The sequence below is a fragment of the Megalobrama amblycephala genome, linkage group LG16 (assembly GCF_018812025.1).
Source record: "Megalobrama amblycephala isolate DHTTF-2021 linkage group LG16, ASM1881202v1, whole genome shotgun sequence".
NCBI classification, from domain to species: domain Eukaryota; kingdom Metazoa; phylum Chordata; class Actinopteri; order Cypriniformes; family Xenocyprididae; genus Megalobrama; species Megalobrama amblycephala.
In genome coordinates this window covers 34055429-34078686 of record NC_063059.1, presented here as the reverse complement: position 1 = coordinate 34078686, position 23258 = coordinate 34055429, and the positions used below count along the sequence as shown (strand labels likewise).

The 23258-nt window shown below is 37.8% G+C and overlaps 1 protein-coding gene across 1 annotated transcript in view; it reads right to left on the bottom strand.

Annotated features, from left to right (window-relative positions):
• dpf1 (double PHD fingers 1) overlaps nucleotides 1-23258 on the bottom strand; it is a 71020-nt gene that overhangs the window by 5638 nt on the left and 42124 nt on the right. The window contains 3 exon segments of the mRNA XM_048161210.1: nucleotides 1324-1405; nucleotides 1540-1652; nucleotides 1737-1856. Coding sequence (XP_048017167.1) covers nucleotides 1324-1405; nucleotides 1540-1652; nucleotides 1737-1856 — 315 coding nt within the window.

Genomic DNA, 23258 nt, shown 5'->3' with positions numbered 1-23258 from the left:
ATATTTAACCAAATAAAAGTATTTTGTGACTAAACCTCGTAATTTCATTGGATCCTCAAACACTCAGTCAAACCTCATAACTCTGCACTGTCTCTATCGTGAATGAAGTGCCACACATATTTTGGACCATTTCTGCTTGTTTGCAAGGGTAAATAAAGAACTGGTTCTTTGAATAAGTACACCATTTTCTTTACTCAGGAAACACTATATATACTGAAGGATCTAAATGTTTTCAATAACACCCCGATAGTTCACCCAAAAATGAAAATTATCCCATGATTTATTCACCCTCAAGCCATCCTAGGTGTATATCACATTCTTCTTTCAGACAAACACAATCAGAGTTATATTATAAAATATCCGGGCTGTTCCAAGCTTTATAATGGTAGTGAATGGGGCCTGAGATTTTGAAGCCCAAAAAAGTGCATCCACCCGTCATAAAAATAATCCATATGGCTCCAGGGGGTTAATAAAGGCCTTCTGAAGCGAAGCAATGGGTTTTTGTAAGAAAAGTATCCATATTTAAATCTTTATAAACTAAAATAGCTTCCGGAAGACGGCCTCGCAAATCGACTTACACCAAATGAGTGACTTCTGACCCGACACTTGACGCAATGATGAACGCGGAAGAGCAGAGGATAGAGCAAAACAAAACAAAACACTGGTCACGAATTAGAAGTCTAAAATGAGAATTTTTAAAGAGAAATGTCAGAGGATTTCAATATAAGAGAAGAGAAGCTTGAGTTTGTTGCCTAGCCCTATTTGTTTAAACCACGAGAGGCGTCCAAGCTTATGATACTCCTACATCCTGCGTCATACATTGATTCATAAGTTACTTTTTTAAGTCGATTTGTGTAGGCCACCTGACAGAAACTAGTTATTTTAGTTTATAAAGTTTTAAATATGGATATTTTTCTTACAAAAACCAATTGCTTTGCTTCAGAAGGCCTTTATTAACCCCCTAGAGCCGTATGGATTACTTTTATGATGGATGGTTGCACTTTTTTGGGCTTCAAAATGTCGGACCCCATTCACCATCATTATAAAGCTTGGAAAAGCCAGGATATTTTTTAATATAACTCTGATTGTGTTTGACTGAAAGAAGATCATATACACCTAGGATGGCTTGAGAGAGAGTAAAATATGGGATAATTTTCATTTTTGGGTGAACTATCCCTTTAAGGGATAGTTTAAGGATGTTTAGATTTTTACTCAACACAAATACAAAAATACTGATTAAGAATACGATTTTTTTGTTTGTTTGTTTGTTTGTTTGTTTTCAGTGCACTTAAAACACCTAAATGAAAAACACATAGTACATACCCTCCGGAGGCTCCGACATAGGGGGGCTTAGACAATACATATGATACCCTCTGTCACAATCATCACAGAATAAAAGCTGATCCTGTAAAAATAATGCAAGTTGATCCTTGTATGCACATGTCCCCAAACACCAGTGCTGGGGGCTTGGATTAAACAGTTCGCAAACACAACAAAGATTGCACTGGAAAAGAAAGTTGCTTCGTTCAGTTGACTTACATCGTTCTCCGATGTACCACACAGGCTGCATGATTTGCACTCGATGCACTGCCAGCGGTAGGTCCTCACTGCCGCCGTCATGTTGACGGTGAACTGCAGGCACGACGGATGACCTGCAAGAACAGAAAAGAAGGTAATATGTTGAGAAAATTAATAAATCCCATTTCCGAGCTGAGCTTACACGGGTTAGGTCGCACCTGATCGGCCGCAGTCCGCACAGGAAATTAGATCTTCAGGACAGCCTGTTTTCTTAGAGCCTCCTAGACAGAAGTCACAGTAGCCGTTCGGGATGACAGAACCATCAGCTGCTTTTTTGGCTGCAAAGAGAAGAGAAAAGCGCAAACATTTAAGTGAAAAGAAATAAATTACGAAATATGTTATTATTAATTACTGCATTAGGTATCATGGACTTTTTATTAGGTATCATGAATTTTTACAGCATTTATTAATCTAGGTTATATACAATTGTTCATCTTTATTTCATGTTTGTTTAAAATACAAATAACTAGTGGTGCAACGGATCACTAAACTCACGGTTCGGGTCATATTACAGTTTTTGAGTCATGGATCGGATCATTTTTCAGATTGGCAAAAAAAGAAATTGGGGGGTTAATGTTACTGTGCTTTACATTTATTACTTAAAACCCACTTTAAGTACTTCAATACCCAAGCAAAAATTTAGCTTTTAATAATTATATAAGAACACATACACAAATTACAACCATAGATAAATACAACATAACAAAGTTACATATAAAGTAAGGTCTATCATAGTATTCAGGTACAGAAATGTAATCATTAAATGTAAAATAACACAATAGTGTAGAAATTAAATATACATTAATTAATCTTTGTTAAAGCTGTGTTTTGTTGTTTGATTTACATGAATAACTTAGCAACAGGTATATATAGATTGCTGTTACTTTAAGACTGAATGATACACATCTGATTTATTTCTCAACTGTTTACGTTCACATAAGACATAACCGACTGTTTTTACGAGAATACTTGCCGATGTAACCCCTCCTGTTCGAACCACCTGCTCTAAGTGAGACTCGAATCGCTGGCATGGGAGTCGGGCACTCTAACAACTCACCCCCCTAAACCTCACTCCCATCCGGGTCACGGCACCAATGTAACCCCTACTGTTTGAACTGCCTGCTCTAAGCGGGACTCGAACACCGGCATAGGAGTCGGGCACTCTAACAAGGAGGCTAAAGAATGCAGCCTCTAGCATCAGTCGTGCTTCTTCTCAAGCGCCTCTTGAGATCATGGGAGTGAGGTTTACACGCACAGCTCTTACCGGCCTACGTCCGATACACTCACCACCCTAAACCTCACTCCCAGCCAGGTCATGGCACCAATGTAACCCCTTCTGTTTGAACTGCTTGCTCTAAATGGGACTCGAACCCGGGTACGTCGGCATGGGAGTCAGGCACTCTAACAAGGAGGCTAAAGACCGCAGCCTCTAGCATCAGTCGTGCTTCTTCTCAAGCGCCTCTTGAGATTAGGGGAGTGAGGTTTATACGCACAGCACTTACCGGCCTACGTCTAATACACTCACCCCCCTAAACATCACTCCCATCCGGGTCACGGCACCAATGTAACCCTTCGTGTTCGAACCGTCTGCTCTAAGCGGGACTCGAACACGCGTACGTCGGCATGGGAGTCAGGCACTCTAACAAGGAGGCTAAAGACCACAGCCTCTAGCATCAGTCTTACCGGCCTACATCCATTACACTCACCCCCCTAAACATCACTCCCATCCGGGTCACGGCACCAATGTAACCCTTCCTGTTCGAACCGTCTGCTCTAAGCGGGACTCGAACCCGGGTACGTCGGCATGGGAGTCAGGCGCTCTAACAAGGAGGCTAAAGACCACAGCCTCTAGCATCAGTCGTGCTTCTTCTCAAGCGCCTCTTGAGATTAGGGGAGTGAGGTTTACACGCACAGCACTTACCGGCCTACGTCTAATACACTCACCCCCTAAACATCACTCCCATCCGGGTCACGGCACCAATGTAACCCTTCGTGTTCGAACCGTCTGCTCTAAGCGGGACTCGAACACGGGTACGTCGGCATGGGAGTCAGGCGCTCTAACAAGGAGGCTAAAGACCACAGCCTCTAGCATCAGTCTTACTGGCCTACATCCGTTACACTCACCCCCCTAAACATCACTCCCATCCGGGTCACTTCACCAATGTAACCCTTCCTGTTCGAACCGTCTGCTCTAAGCGGGACTCGAACCCGGGTACGTCGGCATGGGAGTCAGGCGCTCTAACAAGGAGGCTAAAGACCACAGCCTCTAGCATCAGTCTTACCGGCCTACATCCGTTACACTCACCCCCCTAAACCTCACTCCCATCCAGGTTACGGCACCAATGTAACCCCTACTGTTTGAACTGCCTGCTTTAAGTGGGACTCAAACACGGTTCCATTGGCATGGGAGTCGGGAGCTCCAGCATCAACCGCGCTTCTTCTCAAGCTCCTCTTGAGATCAGAGGAGTGAGGTTTACACACAGTGCTCTTACCGGCCTATGTCCGTTACACCGAGACAGGTATTTTAACAAAATTTTGTGTGTATGTGTCTGTTCAAGCCAGGGATGTATCCACGATAGTTGTTAGGATGACAAAATTTTAAAAGTTACATTTTTAGTCTAGCAGTCTAACAGTGCTCATCAATATCAAAATGATTTAGATGGCCAATCAAAACAAAGTGGGTGGAGTTTACTGTTCACAGAAGCAGAGCGTGAATTCCAGTGCAAAGCTTCAATTTAACGTTAAATGAGAATCAGGTAAGATGTAAATAGCAAATATCGTTTGTTAAAAGACCGAAATGTTAAAAGACCTACAGTAACATCCAATGATGCAAACTACTTGACTTTTTTCTCAAATATGGCCATTTTGAATTGAAAATATGCATTTAGACTACGTGATTCATGTAATTAACTGATTTCGACATATTAGGCATACGAATAAAAGTACATGTTTGCAAATTTTAATGCAAATTAATGCAAATATTATTTGCATATAGTTAAAAATGGTTTATTAAAAATTATTATTTCCCAACTAAAATTAGACCTAGAATTTGCTTTATTTATAAAAAAGAGAGAGAAAATTGGTCCCCCCCAATATTCAAGAGATGGTTACAGCCTTGTTTCAAGCGCAAAGTGACGCGAAAGAGGAAGCAATTTAGTGAATGAGTTCTATTTCGCCTCTTCTTTCGCTCAAATGGTTTAAAATCGCTTGAATGTGTAAACTGTCAAGAAGAAAACACGTGCAAATGATAAACCTTCACTCTATGATTGTTAAACTTATTGGACCGTGGGGCCTGGTCCGTACGGATCAACTGAGATCCGTTGCACCCCTACAAATAACTAATGTTAATTTATACAACTTGAAATGCGCGGATGGCCGAAGTATACTTTGGGCATGAGCTGTTGCCGCCCCAAGTCACTGTGATATTCTGTTTCCGCTCATATGAAGCCTGTGATTGTGTAGTGTGTTTTCTGTCCATATGTTTCCTTTCACAGTGGTATATGGGCCTGCTGAAGCCTGCAGTCTGAGCGGAGGGAGGGGGACACGCTCTCCACTGGGAGAACTGGAGGTCTGTTAAATATTGTCACAGGAAGAGAGGAAACTGCTGCAGAGAGAAACAAATACACAGCAGGAGACTGGTGTATATAATTAACAAGGAAGACAAGGACGTCTCTGTGTAGCTCTCAGATCAGTGTGAATTCATGGCTGAACAGGTCTGTCTTTCAGTGGGTTGAATTAAATGCAGCACAGTGTGACTAGTGATGGGTTGAGTGGAAATAAGCATATGTGCTACTGTAAAACACACACACACACACAGTGATGATGAGCAGGGTGTGCTGCACTGTGGGGTGATTTGGAGAGATCTGGCCCTCTCCAGCGAGGTCATTAATCCACTCCATCCTCCAGAGATCCTATCAGTGGGGGAGGGAGCATGAGAGAGTGGGGGGAATCTGTGCTGTTTTATTCCCTAATCTCCAGAGAGAAGAGCGAGAGAGAGAGAGAATGGACCAGGATAAGATAAGAGACAGAGGAAGTATTAAAAAACCCAGTGCAGATGAAAAAGTGGTCGCTGTCCAGACCTTGCATGAAAACATACACAAATAACTCCACAGAGCACACATTACACATGCAAAGTTGATCGTGGAAGACAAAACAACCTGGCAAGAACTGGACTGAAGCGGTTTCTCGCATTTTGACACACTGTAGACCTTGTAGTCTGTAAAGAGGCTGCATTGTGTTGGTTGCAGCTGCAGCGGTGGATATCAGCAGCATTAGAGGCAGTGCTGAACTTTCAGAGCGATGAGCACACAGTGTGCTCTGGAGCTGTCCGTGGTGCTTACAGTGAAACACATTTCAGGACAGAAACAAATTTCTCTGCACTGTTTTGAATGATGTGAAAAAGAAACTGGAGGTACTGAGACCATCTGCAGTCCTCTATTTCACTATTATGAAGTTAAAATAGTATCAAATTCAAAAAAGCTTAGTAATGGACAGGGCAACACACAATTATGCAAACAAATACATACAATCAAAAAATACAAAAAATTGTATTTTCAAAAAATCAAAAATCAAAAAATAATTTTATCTGTAGTTTCTAATTTTACAATGAAATCCAGACTTGATTGCATTTGTACGTGTGAATGCAAAATAATAATAATAATAATAATAATAATAATAATAATATATAATATATATACAGCTCTGAAAAAAATTAAGAGACCACTCCAAGTTCAGAAATCAATGTTAAGTGGTCTCTTATATATATATATATATATATATATATATATATATATATTTTTTTTTTTTTTTTTTACAGACATCCTCAAAAATCTTGTTTTAAATTTACTTTTAAGCATTAGAATCTTGGAAGCATTCCACTTAAATGAATAATTAAATTAATTTGGCCCAATAATAATAATTATTATTATTATTGTTGTTGTTATTTCTAAAACATATGGACACGTGGTTTGTTTTAATTGTTTATTTGTGACTAATATAATAATAATAATGATAATAACAATTATTTATTATCTCATTAAACTGATTATTTAATGAAAATATATCCTAAATTAATAATACATATCCCATTAAAAATACTAAATAAATAGATTATAATAATAATAATAATCCATCCATCCATTCTACAAACAACTTTTCCTCTTTAGGGTCCCAGTAATAATAATAATAATAATAATAATAATAATTTGTTATTTCTCAATAAAATAATTGTTTATTGAAAATGCATCCTAAATGAATAATACATATCCCATTAAAAAATGCTAAATAAATAAATTATAATAATAATCCATCTATCCATCCATTCTCCAAACCACTTTTCCTTTTTAGGGTCCCAGCAATAGTAATAATAATAATAATAATAATAACTATTATTATTATTATTATTATTTCTAAAACATACAGACAAGTGGATACTATTTATTTTAATTGTTTATTTATGGACAATTTAATAATAATAATAATTTGTTATATCTCAATAAACTAATTGTTTAATGAAAATACATCCTAAATTAATAATATATGTCCCAGTAGAAATACTAAATAAATTAATTATAATAATAATCCATCTATCTATCCATTCTCAAAACAAATAACTATTATTATTATTGTTATTATTATTATTTGTTATATCTGAATTAATTGTTCAATGAAAATATATCATAAATGAATAATACATATTCCGTTAAAAAAATATCCTGGCAAGACATGAAAATTCCTTGTATTTTTGGATCATTCAAATTTATATTTGCAACCAGTTCTTCTAAATGTCTGAAAAAGCGCCTGCCTCATGAATAATTCTGAGAGATGCTGCTAATATACATGTGTTCAAAAGTGTAATTCTAACAAATCTGTGATACATGAACATACCGTTTTATGATGAAATAAACAAAATACAGTATATTTCTTTACAGCTGCTATTTCCCTGTGAACTGATCTGAAATATTTGTACCCCGACTCCCAGAAATTGAGTCTACACTACAGCCAATCAGATTGGAGCATTGTGTTTTTGACACGACCAGATGGTCAGTCGATGGTTCATTGGCCTGAAACTGAGACAAGCATACAACAAGCAGCCAGTTCACACTCTTGCCATGCAACTCAGTTTAATAATCAGTGTGTAAAAAATAAAAATAGTAAAAGCTAGTTAAATAAAGAACAAAAGGGTCGGAATGTAAGTTATGAGAATAATTATACTGACAGCTGGACAGTTCGCCGAAAATAAGGAACCACAGAGCTCTACTGTATTCAAAGTTTCACATTCACACGGCATAATTAGAACATGGAAACTGTTGAAGGAGTGAACTGCACTCCAGAAAACAGTGCTACAATCTGCCTTACACAAATATTGCCTGCAGGATGTGACATGAGTGTGAATAAATTACTGAATTTTCATTTTTGGGTTTAAGAATGCAGAATGCCCTTATTAATTTTACAAAATGTAATATTGAAAAATAGATAGGGAGAGAAAATAAGAAGGATGAACTTGACAGTACAGCAGCAAAGATTCTCCTATGAAAAGTTATAGAAAACATGCAAGTTTATGGACTAATGCATTCTGTTTTCCAACAGTTCTTATATAAAAATGAGAAGTTGTGAAAGAAATCTATTCTTTTGTCCCTCTGTCTTTTATGCCTCTCTCAAAGACGCGATGTGCTCAAGTCCCTGTGGAGCTCATGCATATGTACGCACTCAACACGCTTTCCTGCTGTCTCACGTGCATAAAACACAAACAAATGGCATATATGTATAAAATAAAGGCTTAAATATAAGATTTGAAATAGCATAGTGTGAATCAGCAGTTTCTATAGTGAGATTGGGGCTGCCCTGTAGCCTGCCTGACTCAAGCAAAAGCCTATCAATGATTAAAAGCCTGCAGTCGTGTTTAAGGTGTAGTGTTCGGATGTCAGCCACAGGCAATCAATCCTGCTTTCTCGTACATGCGCACACACACATATTCACACACACACATGCACATGCACATGCACACACACACACACACACACACACACACACACACACACACACACACACACACACACACAAAAGATGGTAGGAGAGAGAGAGGCAGACAGATGCTCTATTCCAAAATCTAGTGAGCTGCCTCCATAGCCAGCATGTTAAAGGGATAGTTCACCCAAAAATGAAAATTTTGACATCATTTACTCACCCTCATGTTGTTCCAAACGTGTATTAATTTCTTAGATATTTTTTGACAAAAGAAGATATTTTGGTAACCAGAATGATATTTGGTATGATATTTCGGTAAGAAATTATATGATATTTTGGTAAGAATGTTGATAACCAGACACTTGACAGTAGCCAGCGTATTTTTTTCCTACTATGGAAGTCAATGGCTGCCATTAACTGTTTGATTTCTAACATTCTTTAAAATATCTTCTTTTGTGTTCATCAGAAGTAAGAATCTCATTCAGGTTCTGGACCAACTTAATGATGAGTAAATGATGACAGAATTTTCATTTTTGTGTGAACTATCCCTTTAAGGCATCATAAGGCACTCCCCACGCAAAGACTGTTCCAAAAGGTAGGCAACTTAATTATGATGCCTCCTAAGATAGGCCTACCTCATTTCACATGTATCCTTGGTGGAAAAGGAAATCCCAGAATGAGAGGAGCAGGGAATATTTGTATAAGTTCACTTCACTAGACAAAATTCATTCATTTGGAATGTCAAACACAAAGAACACTTGAGTTATATATAATATAATATAATATAATATACAGGTGCTGGTCATATAATTAGAATATCATCAAAAAGTTGATTTATTTCACTAATTCCATTCAAAAAGTGAAACTTGTATATTATATTCATTCATTACACATAGACTGATATATTTCAAATGTTTATTTCTTTTAAGTTTGATGATTATAACTGACAACTAAGGAAAATTCCAAATTCAGTATCTCAGAAAATTAGAATATTGTGAAAAGGTTCAATATTGAAGACACCTGGTGCCACACTCTAATCAGCTAATTAACTCAAAACACCTGCAAAGGCCTTTAAATGGTCTCTCAGTCTAGTTCTGTAGGCTACACAATCATGGGGAAGACTGCTGACTTGACAGTTGTCCAAAAGACAACCATTGACACCTTGCACAAGGAGGGCAAGACACAAAAGGTCATTGCAGAAGAGGCTGGCTGTTCACAGAGCTCTATGTCCAAGCACATTAATAGAGAGGTGAAGGGAAGGAAAAGATAGAAAAAAGTGTACAAGCAATAGGGATAACCGCACCCTAGAGAGCATTGTGAAACAAAACCCATTCAAAAATGTGGGGGAGATTCACAAAGAGTGGACTGCAGCTGGAGTCAGTGCTTCAAGAACCACTACGCACAGACGTATGCAAGACATGGGTTTCAGCTGTCGCATTCCTTGTGTCAAGCCACTCTTGAACAACAGACAGCGTCAGAAACGTCTAAAGACAAAAAGGACTGGACTGCTGCTGAGTGGTCCAAAGTTATGTTCTCTGATGAAAGTAAATTTTGCATTTCCTTTGGAAATCAGGGTCCCAGAGTCTGGAGGAAGAGAGGAGAGGCACACAATCCACGTTGCTTGAGGTCCAGTGTAAAGTTTCCACAGTCAGTGATGGTTTGGGGTGCCATGTCATCTGCTGGTGTTGGTCCACTGTGTTTTCTGAGGTCCTAGGTCAAAGCAGCCGTATACCAGGAAGTTTTAGAGCACTTCATGCTTCCTGCTGCTGACCAACTTTATGGAGATGCAGATTTCATTTTCCAACAGGACTTGGCACCTGCACACAGTGCCAAAGCTACCAGTACCTGGTTTAAGGACCAAGGTATCCCTGTTCTTAATTGGCCAGCAAACTCGCCTGACCTTAACCCCATAGAAAATCTATGGGGTATTGTGAAGAGGAAGATGCGATATGCCAGACCCAACAATGCAGATGAGCTGAAGGCCACTATCAGAGCAACCTGGGCTCTCATAACACCTGAGCACTGCCACAGACTGATCGACTCCATGCCACGCCGCATTGCTCCAGTAATTCAGGCAAAAGGAGCCCCAACTAAGTATTGAATGCTGTACATGCTCATACTTTTCATGTTCATACTTTTCAGTTGGCCAATATTTCTAAAAATCCTTTCTTTGTATTGGTCTTAAGTAATATTCTAATTTTCTGAGATACTGAATTTGGGATTTTCCTTAGTTGTCAGTTATAATCATCAAAATTAAAAGAAATAAACATTTTGAAATCAGTCTGTGTGTAATGAATGAATATACAAGTTTCACTTTTTGAATGGAATTAGTGAAATAAATCAACTTTATGAGGATATTCTAATTATATGACCAGCACCTGTAATCCTACTGTTGAATGCTCGAATCTGATTCGTTGACCAACGTTCTAAGGTGTGCAACTATTTTCAGGGAAACGGACGGCTAAAGAAGTTCTAGGCAGGTCTTGACTGCATTACAGTTCCATATCAATTCGCTAAATTATTTCAGTTATTTCATTAGGCCTTACAGCCTACAACCGCAAAAGAAACACAACCCACAACGACACCGACCAAGCAAATAAATATAATAAACAATAGGATAAAAACGACAAATTATAGTCATGGTTTTCGCCACAAAAAATGATTTATTATATCCGGAAAGGTCATACTCTCTTTCTCCCACTTTCTCTCTCTCACTCAAACACACACACATACACACACATACACGGACACACACTTGAACAGAAACGTTTTGTCAGTGCTGCTCTGATTGATTAATCTGTAAAATAGTTTAGCAACTTAAAAGCTACATGACTTCTCACCAGCATGGTAATAACTGTGCGGTTCTTGATGTAGATAAACTTACAGTTTCGTTTTTAGTAGAGACGGCTGCCGAACACTGTTATTGAGAGACGCACAAACTCAGGTAGGCTAATTCACACGCTCTCTCTCTCTCTCTCATAACTGCGTCAATAACTGTATTAGTCTGCTATCAATGGCTCAAGTCTCCATTACTAGCTCTAAAATTATGCTTTGGAATTAGCAACGGAGACTTGGGATGAGATGCATAAAAAATTAGTCCCACACACAAGAGTGTTTTAAGGGCAAAAACCTGACAAATGTCTTGAAATGCAACATCTGAACAGTGTCTTAAGGTGTGGTAACCATAGTATAAGTGGAATAATTGACTCCGGGCCATTAAATTATTCGAAAATAATGCATTGAAGGTAAAGGTGCATTACCATTTTTTTTTCATTATTTTCTCATTTCTTACACACACACACACACAAACATATATATATATATATATATATATATATATATATATATATATATATATATATATATATATATATATATATATATATATAGGTGATAAAAATTTGTGATAAATTAGATTCTTAAGAAACTACTGATATTAATAGTCCATTTATAGTTAATTAAATAGTTAAAACAATAGTAAAAACAAGTATTGTTTCATTAGCTTATTCTCATGATTATCATGCTACAGCCAAAACTCTATTGAAGTTGAATCGAGTCTCCCAAGCAGAGTGGCTGCCTATGAAGAGTTTTCCAAATCAGTCACTTTGAGTTTCCATGACAGTTACGATGCTGCTTTCATAGAAGACATCTGTCTATGTAGGCAGCAGACAGTGAGGCAGCACACTAGGTATTGGAACAAAGCCCTATATTAACACAAAAAAGGAAGATGGGAAGAACAGAGAGATGAGTCAAACCAAAAGAAAATCGTAGATAGAGAATTTCAGAGACAGACGCAGGAGTTTCTTTGCCATGCCTTCTTTCCTGCCTTCCTAAATCTTTCCCAATGCAGCGTTTGGCCAATTACGAGGAGAATACAGGCAGAACAGCACACTTCACAGCTTTCAAGTGTGTCTGCGGCCCCACGGGAATCGAAAAAGAGAGGTAGGAAGAGGAATCCTCAAATACTTCCCTCCCTTATTATTTCTCACTCTCTCCGCACCCCAATTCTTCTCCAAATGATCCTATAGTGACATGATTCTATTTTAGCAAGATCACACATCTCTAATTAGGACACAATTGGCATGGAAAGAAAGCAGTTCAAGTAACAGCACCGCAGGAAGGACTCACAAGCACCGGTTGGCATGAACCTTGCCATGATCACACATCCCAAAAAGTCCTCATGAGGCCATCAAAAATCATGCAGAAGCACTAGGGGTGTAATGGTACATGTATTCGTCCATGCAATCAGACAACGGAAACAGTCAGTCACGGGCGATCCACACTCCAATCCACAAGGGGACGCGTGCGGTAATGCAATGCTGTTTGCTAATCGCCACAACAAGAAAAAGAGCAGAAGAAGAACAGCGCATATGCAAATGACTTGAGCGCTTGAAAACGAAGTCCACTAGATAGTGTGTACACGTCGAATGCATCTTTTTTGCGCTCATGGACAAAAGAGAAAACTTTGAAAGGCTCAGAACGCGGAGCAGAGCGGAAACGGAGTGGAACGTGGAAAATTAAGTATATGAGGGTTATTGGCTTTTTATTAGTACCTTATTCTGCATGACCTTATTGTACATCCCTTAATCCTACCCAATACCTAAACTTAACAACTCACTTATTAACTATTAATAAGCAGTAATTAGAAGTTTATTGAAGCAAAAGTCATAGTTAATAGATCTAATCTAAAGTGTGAACATTTTTCCCATCGTACCGAACCGTGGCCAAAACTGAGGTATGTACCAAAACGTGACTTCTGTGTACCGTTACACCTCTAAGAAGCACACTATAAAATATGCTGGGTTGTTTCAACCCATGTTTGGGTCAAATATGGACAACGGTTGGGTTTGTCCGTATTTGACCCAAACATGGGTTGAAACAACCCATTAGAGTGCATTTTAGCAGCAACTCTCACACAAAGACAATTCCACAAGCCTGGTCTGACGTGTGTCTGATATTTAAAAAAAAAAAAGGCTTAAGGAGAAAGACAGATGCACATTTAGGAAGTCAAGCAGTTATTAATAGCATTTCAGGACCATCATCCTGCACCATTTTTGACTTGTCCCTCATTTGATAAAAAAAAAAATACATATACATATAAATTAAAATGTTATATATTGAATATACTGAATATACCTTGAACATGTGCCCCACACTACAGAAAACCACACAATAGCGTCTCGCAAAACCAAACTAGCTTTAAAATAGAACATTAAGGCACCTCATTAAGTTTTGCTGCAGTGTGGATGGATTTTGCACAAACAAATGACACATTCCACATACAAACCCCCTCCTGAGCTCAGCTTTATTACTGGTACATCTTTGCCTAATCATTTTTTGAGGTTGCCCGCATGCTGCACCCCACTTCTTGACCATGACAAATGGGGCGGACTCCTGCTTTTAATAACCCCCTTCATCATACTACCCCAGACACACACACAAATGTCCATGTACGGTCACAGATAAACAAACTGCATTTGTATTTTTGGGTTAGGAATAAAACCAAACAAGTACCAATGGTAAATTGGATATATACTGGCCAGATCATTTAATCCATTGATATTTGGCAAGTTTGATATTATTGAGATTACCATAGGATGACCCGATTGTCTGAAGTTTGTCAGGTCAAAAATCTACCAACAGTAGTCAGGCAGACAAATGAAAGATAGATAGATAGATAGATAGATAGATAGATAGATAGATAGATAGATAGATAGATAGATAGATAGATAGATAGATAGATAGATAGATAGATAGATAGATAGATAGATAGATAGATAGATAGATAGATAGAAACGAAGAGACAAAGAAAGAAAAAGGGGCTCATTATCAGCAAATTGGGAGCGATACAAACCAATATAAGTATACACATAAGACAAGAAGAAAAGGCCTCAGTAGTTTGACCGTTCAGCAGGCTGAGTTGCGTAACAGACCTTAAACAGAACGACACTGTGAAGGGAGAGGAGGATCAGCTTTTGGTGCATAATAAAACCTGATCTATGGTTGCGGTGCAGTCAGTCTGACATGCACACACCCATACAAACCAAGACTGTGAGATAGACACAGTGACATAGAATTGAACAGTATGATGCAGCAGATACACAAAGAGTATCCTGTATCCCAAAATTAATGCCATTATCATAAAAGGAACAAAAGGAATAAAATAAACACAAAACACACACACGCACTAGCATGATGACTCTTCACACAAGACAGTCACAGTGTGACTTTTCCACTCTCCAACTTTCATTGAAGAGATGGAAAGAGTAAACATTTGAAAATCAATAATTCTATTGCAGAACCCTGGGATTGTGAATCCAGAACAACTTCATGCAATATATAGGCAGATAAAAGCAATTATTTTCACTATCAGCCACTGGCTGATTGTTTAAAAACAGCCAATGATCACAGCTGATTATATCCTTTCAATCAAAAAGAGTCTCTTGTGTTGAATTTAGGGCTGTCTACGGGACAATAATTCATTAACAATTAAAAACTAGATACATTAATGCAAGCTCTATTTGACCCTATAATTCATCTGTAGTTCAAGCCAGGGTTGCTAGGTCCGCATTTTGTCCCTATACCAAACATTATTTGTAGAACCCCTCCCATTTAATAATTGCAAAGAGCTTTGTGCTTTGTTGACTTCTGATAATTCTGTCCATTTTATCATGAAAGTCAAACAATAAATGGCATTTTAACGCTCTTAAAATGTGATGTGACAGATCGCTGTTGAGTCTTAGTTCAAGCGGCAGCGCAGAGCGTGAGTCTTTTCTTCCACTTTACTACAAGTTATAGCACAAAAAAAAAACTTGAATGCACATCAGAGGGTATGTTGAACAGTACAATTTACCGAAATGTATAATTTCTCATGTAGTTGAATGCAATAGTTTGGGCTCTGTTGTTAATTTTAACCTCTAATGTTATAGTAGGCTAATGTACAAAATGAGAGGGTTCCCTGTATAGTTTAAGCATTAATTGAGAGAGATTTTTTCTGTTGATATTGGTATTGGTATCGGCAGACATCATTCTGAATAATCATCTATCGGTATCGGCAGAGGAATTTAGTATATATATATATATATATATATATATATACATAGGCGTAATTTGCGTGTGGGACGGGTGGGACATGTCCCCACCACTTTTTGAAACATCACGCTATCTAATACAAAAGAAACACCTCTAGTTGATTATCAATTTGAGTTAATAATAGGCGATCTGGCGCTGGGATGTGTTGTTTTTGAAATCATGTTGAGTGCTAGTTGTCGCTGTTATCAGAGGCGCAACAGTGTTCTCTTGGCGCTCGTGCACGCTGCACAGTGTTCACACGGACGAGCACTTCAATCTATCGCTTAACTGTTGCAGAGACTCTCTATTCGTTACGTTGAATCACAAAACAAAATACAAATAAACGTGTCCCTGCTTTTGATATACAATCACTGACGAACATCTTTGGTTTTAATGAGAGAAAAAAAAAATCATACATGGTTGGTTGGATTCGAACCCAGAATCTCTTGCATGCTAAACGAAAATATTGCCTCCAGTCCATCAGGACAACCTATTTTTTACAGCGGATCCACGTATTTATTAACTAATATACATACTCTCTTGTATTATAGCAGATGTAAGGAAGAAACTATCATATTAATTTTAATATCATATTATTATTATTATAATAATACAATTACAATACCCCCCCACATACACATTCCTGTCCCACCCACTTTTTAAAACAAAGTTACGCCACTGTATATATATATATATATATATATATATTCTATGTATTCTATGTACACAAAAGGCCTATTTCTCTCAAATACTGTTCACAAATCTGTCTAAATCTGTGTTAGTGAGCACTTCTCCTTTGCCGAGAATCCATCCACCTCACAGGTGTGGTATATCAAGATGCTGATTAGACAGCATGATTACTGCACAGGTGTGCCTTAGGCTGGCGAATATTCGTGTATTTAAATGAGGTTAAACGAGAAAGACGTTATTGTTTTATATTCATCAATATTTTGCAACTATTTCTGAACAAGCTCACAATTAGGCAATATACACAACAAGCTTACATTATATCTTAAGGTTTTCTTTTAGTTCAAAGCATTAAACAATATGTGTAAACAGAAAATATTAAGAACAAAAGCATTTAATCTCAAGCAGCGCGAGCGGGAAAAATACTAATAAAGCAGACAGCGCCAGTTATTGTACAAAACGTACATAATACACTCAAGTCAGTATATGGTTATCGTGTTTATATTGTTTCACATGTTCATGTTGAGAAAAACAATAATATCCACATGCTCGGTGAGAAAATGAGCCGTGCTGACAGAAGTTGCAGAGACACAAAGATAATAATAGCCTATATAACTGTTTGCTAAGCTAAGTTTCTAACAGTAGCACTTTGTTTTCTGTTCGTAAATATGTCTCCCTCCACGAAACTTAAAGGAAACATATGTCTCAACATCATTTTGCTATCACATAAGTTATCATCTTGGCTCACTAGGGGATAACTTACAGCTGCACTTGTCGTGAATGCAATGATGGACAGCTGTCTTTCCTCACTCGATGGGTATTTAGATTTCATGTGCTTTCTCATTATGGTGTTGATATTATGATAACTCGGTTTCATTAATTAATTAAAGTAATTCCATTTTGTAAGATCATTTTCATCTAAGTAATTCCAAACTTTGCGAGGCAGACGACAACATTATGTGACGATCAAATAAAATAAACTTGTTAAACACGCTCCACAGCGCCACCTGGTGCATTTAGTTATAACTGCGAGTTTTAGTGCTTAGGATTTATCACGGATTCACTGCATTTACGGCCAGCAAAGCAACATAGTAAAATTCGAATAGTATTTTTATTTTTGGAATATTAATTACAGAACGAATATTCGACTATTTGTGCACATCCCTACTGAAAACCAGTCAGTATCTGGTGTGACCACCATTTGCCTCATGCAGTGCAACACATCTCCTTCGCATAGAGTTGATCAGGTTGTTGATTGTGGCCTGTGGAATGTTGGTCCACTCCTCTTCAATGGCTGTGCGAAGTTACTGGATATCGGCAGGAACTGGAACATGCGATCCAGATCATCCCAAACATGCTCAATGGGTGACATGTCCGGTGAGTATTCTGGCTATGCAAGAACTGGGATGTTTTCAGCTTCCAGGAATTGTGTACAGATCCTTGCAACATGGGGCCGTGCATTATCATGCTGCAACATGAGGTGATGGTCGTGGATGAATGGCACAACAATGGGCCTCAGGATCTCGTCACGGTATCATCAATAAAATGCACCAGTGTTCGTTGTCCATAACATACGCCTGCCCATACCATAACCCCACCGACACCATGGGCCATTCGATCCACAACGTTGACAGAGGTGCCAGACGCCATTGAATGTGAGCATTTGCCCACTCAAGTCGAGACCCCGATGAGGACGACGGGCATGCAGATGAGCTTCCCTGAGACAGTTTCTGACAGTTTGTGCAGAAATTCTTTGGTTATGCAAACCGATTGTTGCAGCAGCTGTCCGGGTGGCTGGTCTCAGACGATCTTGGAGGTAAAGATGCTGGATGTGGAGGTCCTGGGCTGGTAAGGTTACACGTGGACTGTGGATGTGAGGCCGGTTGGATGTACAGCCAAATTCTCTGAAAAACCTTTGGAGACGGCTTATGGTAGAGAAATTAACATTCAATTCACGGGCAACAGCTCTGGTGGACATTCCTGCAGTCAGCATGCAATTGCACGCTCCCTCAAAACCGGCAACATCTGTGGCATTGTGCTGTGTGATAAAACTGCACATTTTAGAGTGGCCTTTTATTGTGGACAGCCTAAGGCACACCTGTACAATAATCATGCTGTCTAATCAGCATCTTGATATGCCACACCTGTGAGGTGGATGGATTATCTCGGCAAAGGAGAAGTGCTCACTAACACAGATTTAGACAGATTTGTGAACAATATTTGAGAGAAATAGGCCTTTTGTGTACATAGAAAAAGTCTTTGAGTTCAGCTTATGAAAAATGGGGGCAAAAACAAAAGTGTTGCGTTTATAATTTTGTTCAGTGTATATCGGCAGATATCATTCTGAATAATCAGCTATCGGTATCGGCAGAAGAATTTAGTATTGGTGCATCTCTAATATACATACAGTATATTAGTTAGTTATGCACCGATACTAAATATTTCCACCGATACCGATAACTGATTATTCAGAATGATATCTCCAGATATTGATACCGATAGTTTGGGGGTTCTGCCTTTTAGAACTTCTTTTAAATGAATGATAATTTCATTATAATTATTAATTAATCATTATATTTTTTATTATTATATTTTGAAAGAAATACAAATACAAACTTTATTCTCTCCATTTCATCAATCTGTTTCAGATTAAGTGCTATCAGTTACAAACATAAACACATTACTCAAATTAATATTAACACACATTACCTAACTTCTGAAGATTAAATTAATATTTCTTAACTTTCTGAATGTTATTAATTCATACAATTACTATTAATATTGAACATCAAACTGGCACAAATTCAGTGTATTTTCCTGCCCTCTTTTGACTGACAGGATATATCGGCCCTGACTATCGGCTGTTTTTAAACTATCTGCCGGAGGCCGATAATGTGAAAATGTGCTTTTACTGGTCGATACCAATTAATCGCCGATATATCGGTGCACCTCTAACACATATATATAGATATCATTTTGAATAATCGGCTGTCGGTATCGGCAGAAGAATTTATTATTGGTGCATCTCTAATATATATATATATATATATATATATGTAATATTACACATTTTAAAGTGCTCAAACCAGTAGAAAGCAGTCATCCATTAGAATGTCAATTTTTTAGTTTCTGGTACTAAAATTTTTATACGAGCATGTTTACATGTTCATGTGAGAAAGAAAGTGAAGAAAAGAAAGAGAAAAGAAAAATAAGAGAAAGGATGGCGAAGTAAGAGTCTGCATTATCCTAAGGATCCAGTCTAGGAAAGCCAAACAGCCCTCGGCCCTCTTCTTAATACAGAATAGCAAATGAGGCAGAACACAGTATAACTCAACACTACTGTCTTGCCTCATATATATGCCAAATCATAAAGTGAATTCAGCAAGTCTCTCTCTTTTTCTGATTTAATGAACCTCCCTACCCCTCCATCCTCAAACCTAGAGAAACTCCAAACTCCACTGCCTCCCCTCCCCGCTCTCGATGTACATATAACAACCTATTCTTTATAGAGGGAGTCTGGCTGGCCAGTCTCCATGGCAACACCATCACTAGGCAACGGCCACTGCTCTTCCTGCTTTGTTGCGGAGCAGACAGGAGTGCAACTGTGGCAGGTAGCGACCGGGGCCTAGCGGAGCGTAGAGTGGAGACAGGTAAACTCATACAAAGAAGTATACTTGAGCTTTTGCAGAAACTGCCTGAGTCTAGCATATAATTAGACTTTACTTGAATCATTTTTATATAACGCATTACCAAGGTAGCAACTGTAAAGACAGTTATAATAAATTATAATAGTTACCTGTTCATTTTTAAAGAGTATAATGCATAAAGACATTGTGCTGTTATGTTTAAGGTTGAAATAAAATCAAAATTTACTCTACTTTCTTAATGCATGTTCTCTGTTTTATTGTGAATTTATTTATTTATTGTGATTATTCAAAATGTAGTATCATGATCTTGTGCTGATGTCACATTAATCTGTGGATTATTTGATAATGTTAACCAATAGCCAAATAAATACTAAATTATAGAATTATAATGCATCATAACTGAGTGTATTATACAAGAGAGTATTTATAAGATGTTATATAATGCATTCAAAATACCTTTATAATTCATTGAGTTCAGGAGAAATGTTACGACCAAGACATTTAAGCCTTAGAGAAACTATAACATGTTTAGTGACATAGTCTAAATCTATGTATACAGATTTAAATATGAGACACAAACCATTTGTTGTAATAAAGATAATGCATGTGAAATAGCCTGTATGGGATTTATGTTACGTTATCTAAAGTCTCTTTAAGTCATAATGCTATTCATTTGTTTCTTTATTTTAACCGAGATGATTTTTGGCATCAGTTTATTGCAATTGGTTGTTGTGCTGCTGTTGATAAGTTCAGCCTCCTCTCGTTCCCAGGTGTGCTGATATGCCATTATTATTTGTGCCGTGATTCAGCCTCACAATCACGATTCCTCTCGTACAAACAGCATGAGGGAATTCATCTGAAGAAGGCAGTCATTCCGAGCTTTCAGAGCAGTTTGCTTACCAGCCATAATCACCACAATTGTTCATAAAAAAAGAGTATGTGATTACTCAGGTGCGTGTGCATGTGTTACATGTGGAGGAGAAAAAGAAAAGCAAGGAGAAGAGGGAAAAGAAATACAATTTAGGAATGAATGTAGAATGCAAACAAACAGATAGAAAGACAGATCAAATCTGACCTTCAGTGCAATGAAAAACAACCCCCACTACCATCTCTACAAAAAAAAAAAAACCTGCTACCCCTCCAACTGTCCTCCTGCTGACCGCTTGTCTCCATCAGTGTACACTCTAACTAGTTTATTTGTCCACTAACAATGGCCAATGTCAGGAGAATTCTGTCATTTTTTAATAAATCAGTTCTGAACATTTCTACCACATCCCAAATGATGTATTGTGCTCAATAACATTCGGTGGTGGAAGTGACTGTGAGGGAAGTATCCTTTTAAAACAATTTTGGAATACAGCCCACTTTTTGTCTGACAAAAATAAAGTAGCAAAAATATAAGATATAAAACAGAGTTAACTAAAACGAAAACGATTTTGTTAACTGAAATAAAACAAAACATAAAAATTAGGCTATATGAAAAAGTTAAACTAAATGGAAATGTTGACTTGGCAACTGAAATAAATTTAAGTTAAAGGATTAGTTCACCCAAAAATGAAAATTCTGTCATTTATTACTCACCCTCATGTCGTTCCACACCCGTAAGACCTTCATTCATTTTCGGAACACAAATTAAGATATTTTTGATAAAATCCGATGGCTCAGTGAGGCCTCCTTTGCCAGCAAGACAAATGCCATTTTCAAACGCCCAGAAAGCTACTAAAGACATATTTAAAACAGTTCATGTGACTGTAGTAATGGGCGATATCAAAACACTGCTTCATGAAGCTTTGAAGCTTTACGAATCTTTTGTTTCGAATCAGTAGTTTGGAGTGTGTATCAAAATGCCAAACACCGAAACACTTATGAGGTAACGAAGCCTTATTCTGATTTTTGTTTTTTGGTGCACAAAAAGTATTCTCGTCGCTTCATAACATTAAAGGATTAGTCCACTTTTAAATACACTTTTCCTGATAATTTACTCACCCCTATGTCATCCAAGATGTTCATGTCTTTCTCTCGTCAGTCGAAAAGAAATTAAGGTTTTTGAGGAAAACATTCCAGGATTTTTCTCCTTACAGTGGATTTCAATGGCTACCAACAGATTGAAGGTCAAAATTACAGTTTCAGTGCAGCTTCAACGGCTTTAAACGATACCAGATGAGTAATAAGGGTCTTATCTAGCGAAACGATCGATCATTTTTGATAAAAATACAACCGTTTATGCTTTATAAACAAAATATCGCCTTGAACGTACTTTTCGCTTCCGCATTCTTCATAACGCTTACGCTGAATGTCCTACGCCTTCCCTATTCAAGTTACGGAAAAAAACGAAACTGGCGCCGCGTTCGTTCCGTAAGAAGAATGCGGAAGCGGAAAGCTTATGAAGAATGCGGAAGCGGAAAGTACGTTCAAGGCGTTATTTTGTTTATAAAGCATAAACGGTTGTATTTTTTTCGAAAATGACTGATCGATTCGCTAGATAAGACCCTTATTACTCATCTGGTATCGTTTAAAGCCCTTGAAGCTGCACTGAAACTGTAATTTTGACCTTCAACCTGGATGACATGGGGGTGAGTAAATTTATCAGGAAAAGTTTATTTAAAAGTGGACTAATCCTTTAAGGTTGAACCACTGTAGTCACATGAACTGTTTTAAATACATCTTTAGTAGCTTTCTGTGCATTTGAAAATGTTAATTATCTTGGTGTCAATGGAGGTCTCACTGAGCCATCGAATTTTATCAAAAATACCTTAATTTGTGTTTCAAGATGAATGAAGGTCTTACGGGTTTAGAACGACATGAGGGTGAGGAATTAATGACAAAATTTTTGGGTGAACTAACCCTTTAAAGCACAGCTGAACAAAACAACTGAATACAATTAATTGTACTTAATTGTAGGTAGTGGTGGAACAGATCAACTAATACTGAGTGAATTTGACTTTTTTTTTCTTAATCCTAGAGTGTAAGATCTGTTTCAACTGTTTCATTTGTTTCAATTCAAAAATTGTATTCTCTTCCGGGTCTGTTGTCAATCCGGGTTCACGACTCCGCAGTGACGCTGCTGACGTAAGACGCTGCTGACGTGTTATCCGGTGCGCCCGAGCTTCGTTTACAGTCTGAGGGAGACGCACGCTGTTTTCAAGCTATTCTACATTGTTTGTATTTTGGTATTGCTATATTTTTTAAAATGGTGCATAAGTGTGCATGTCGCGGATGTCCTAATCGCCAAAAACAACGGCGTAAAAGTGCGTTACCAACACGGACAGATGAAAGGATTCAATGGAATCAATTCAATGGAAAGGAAGA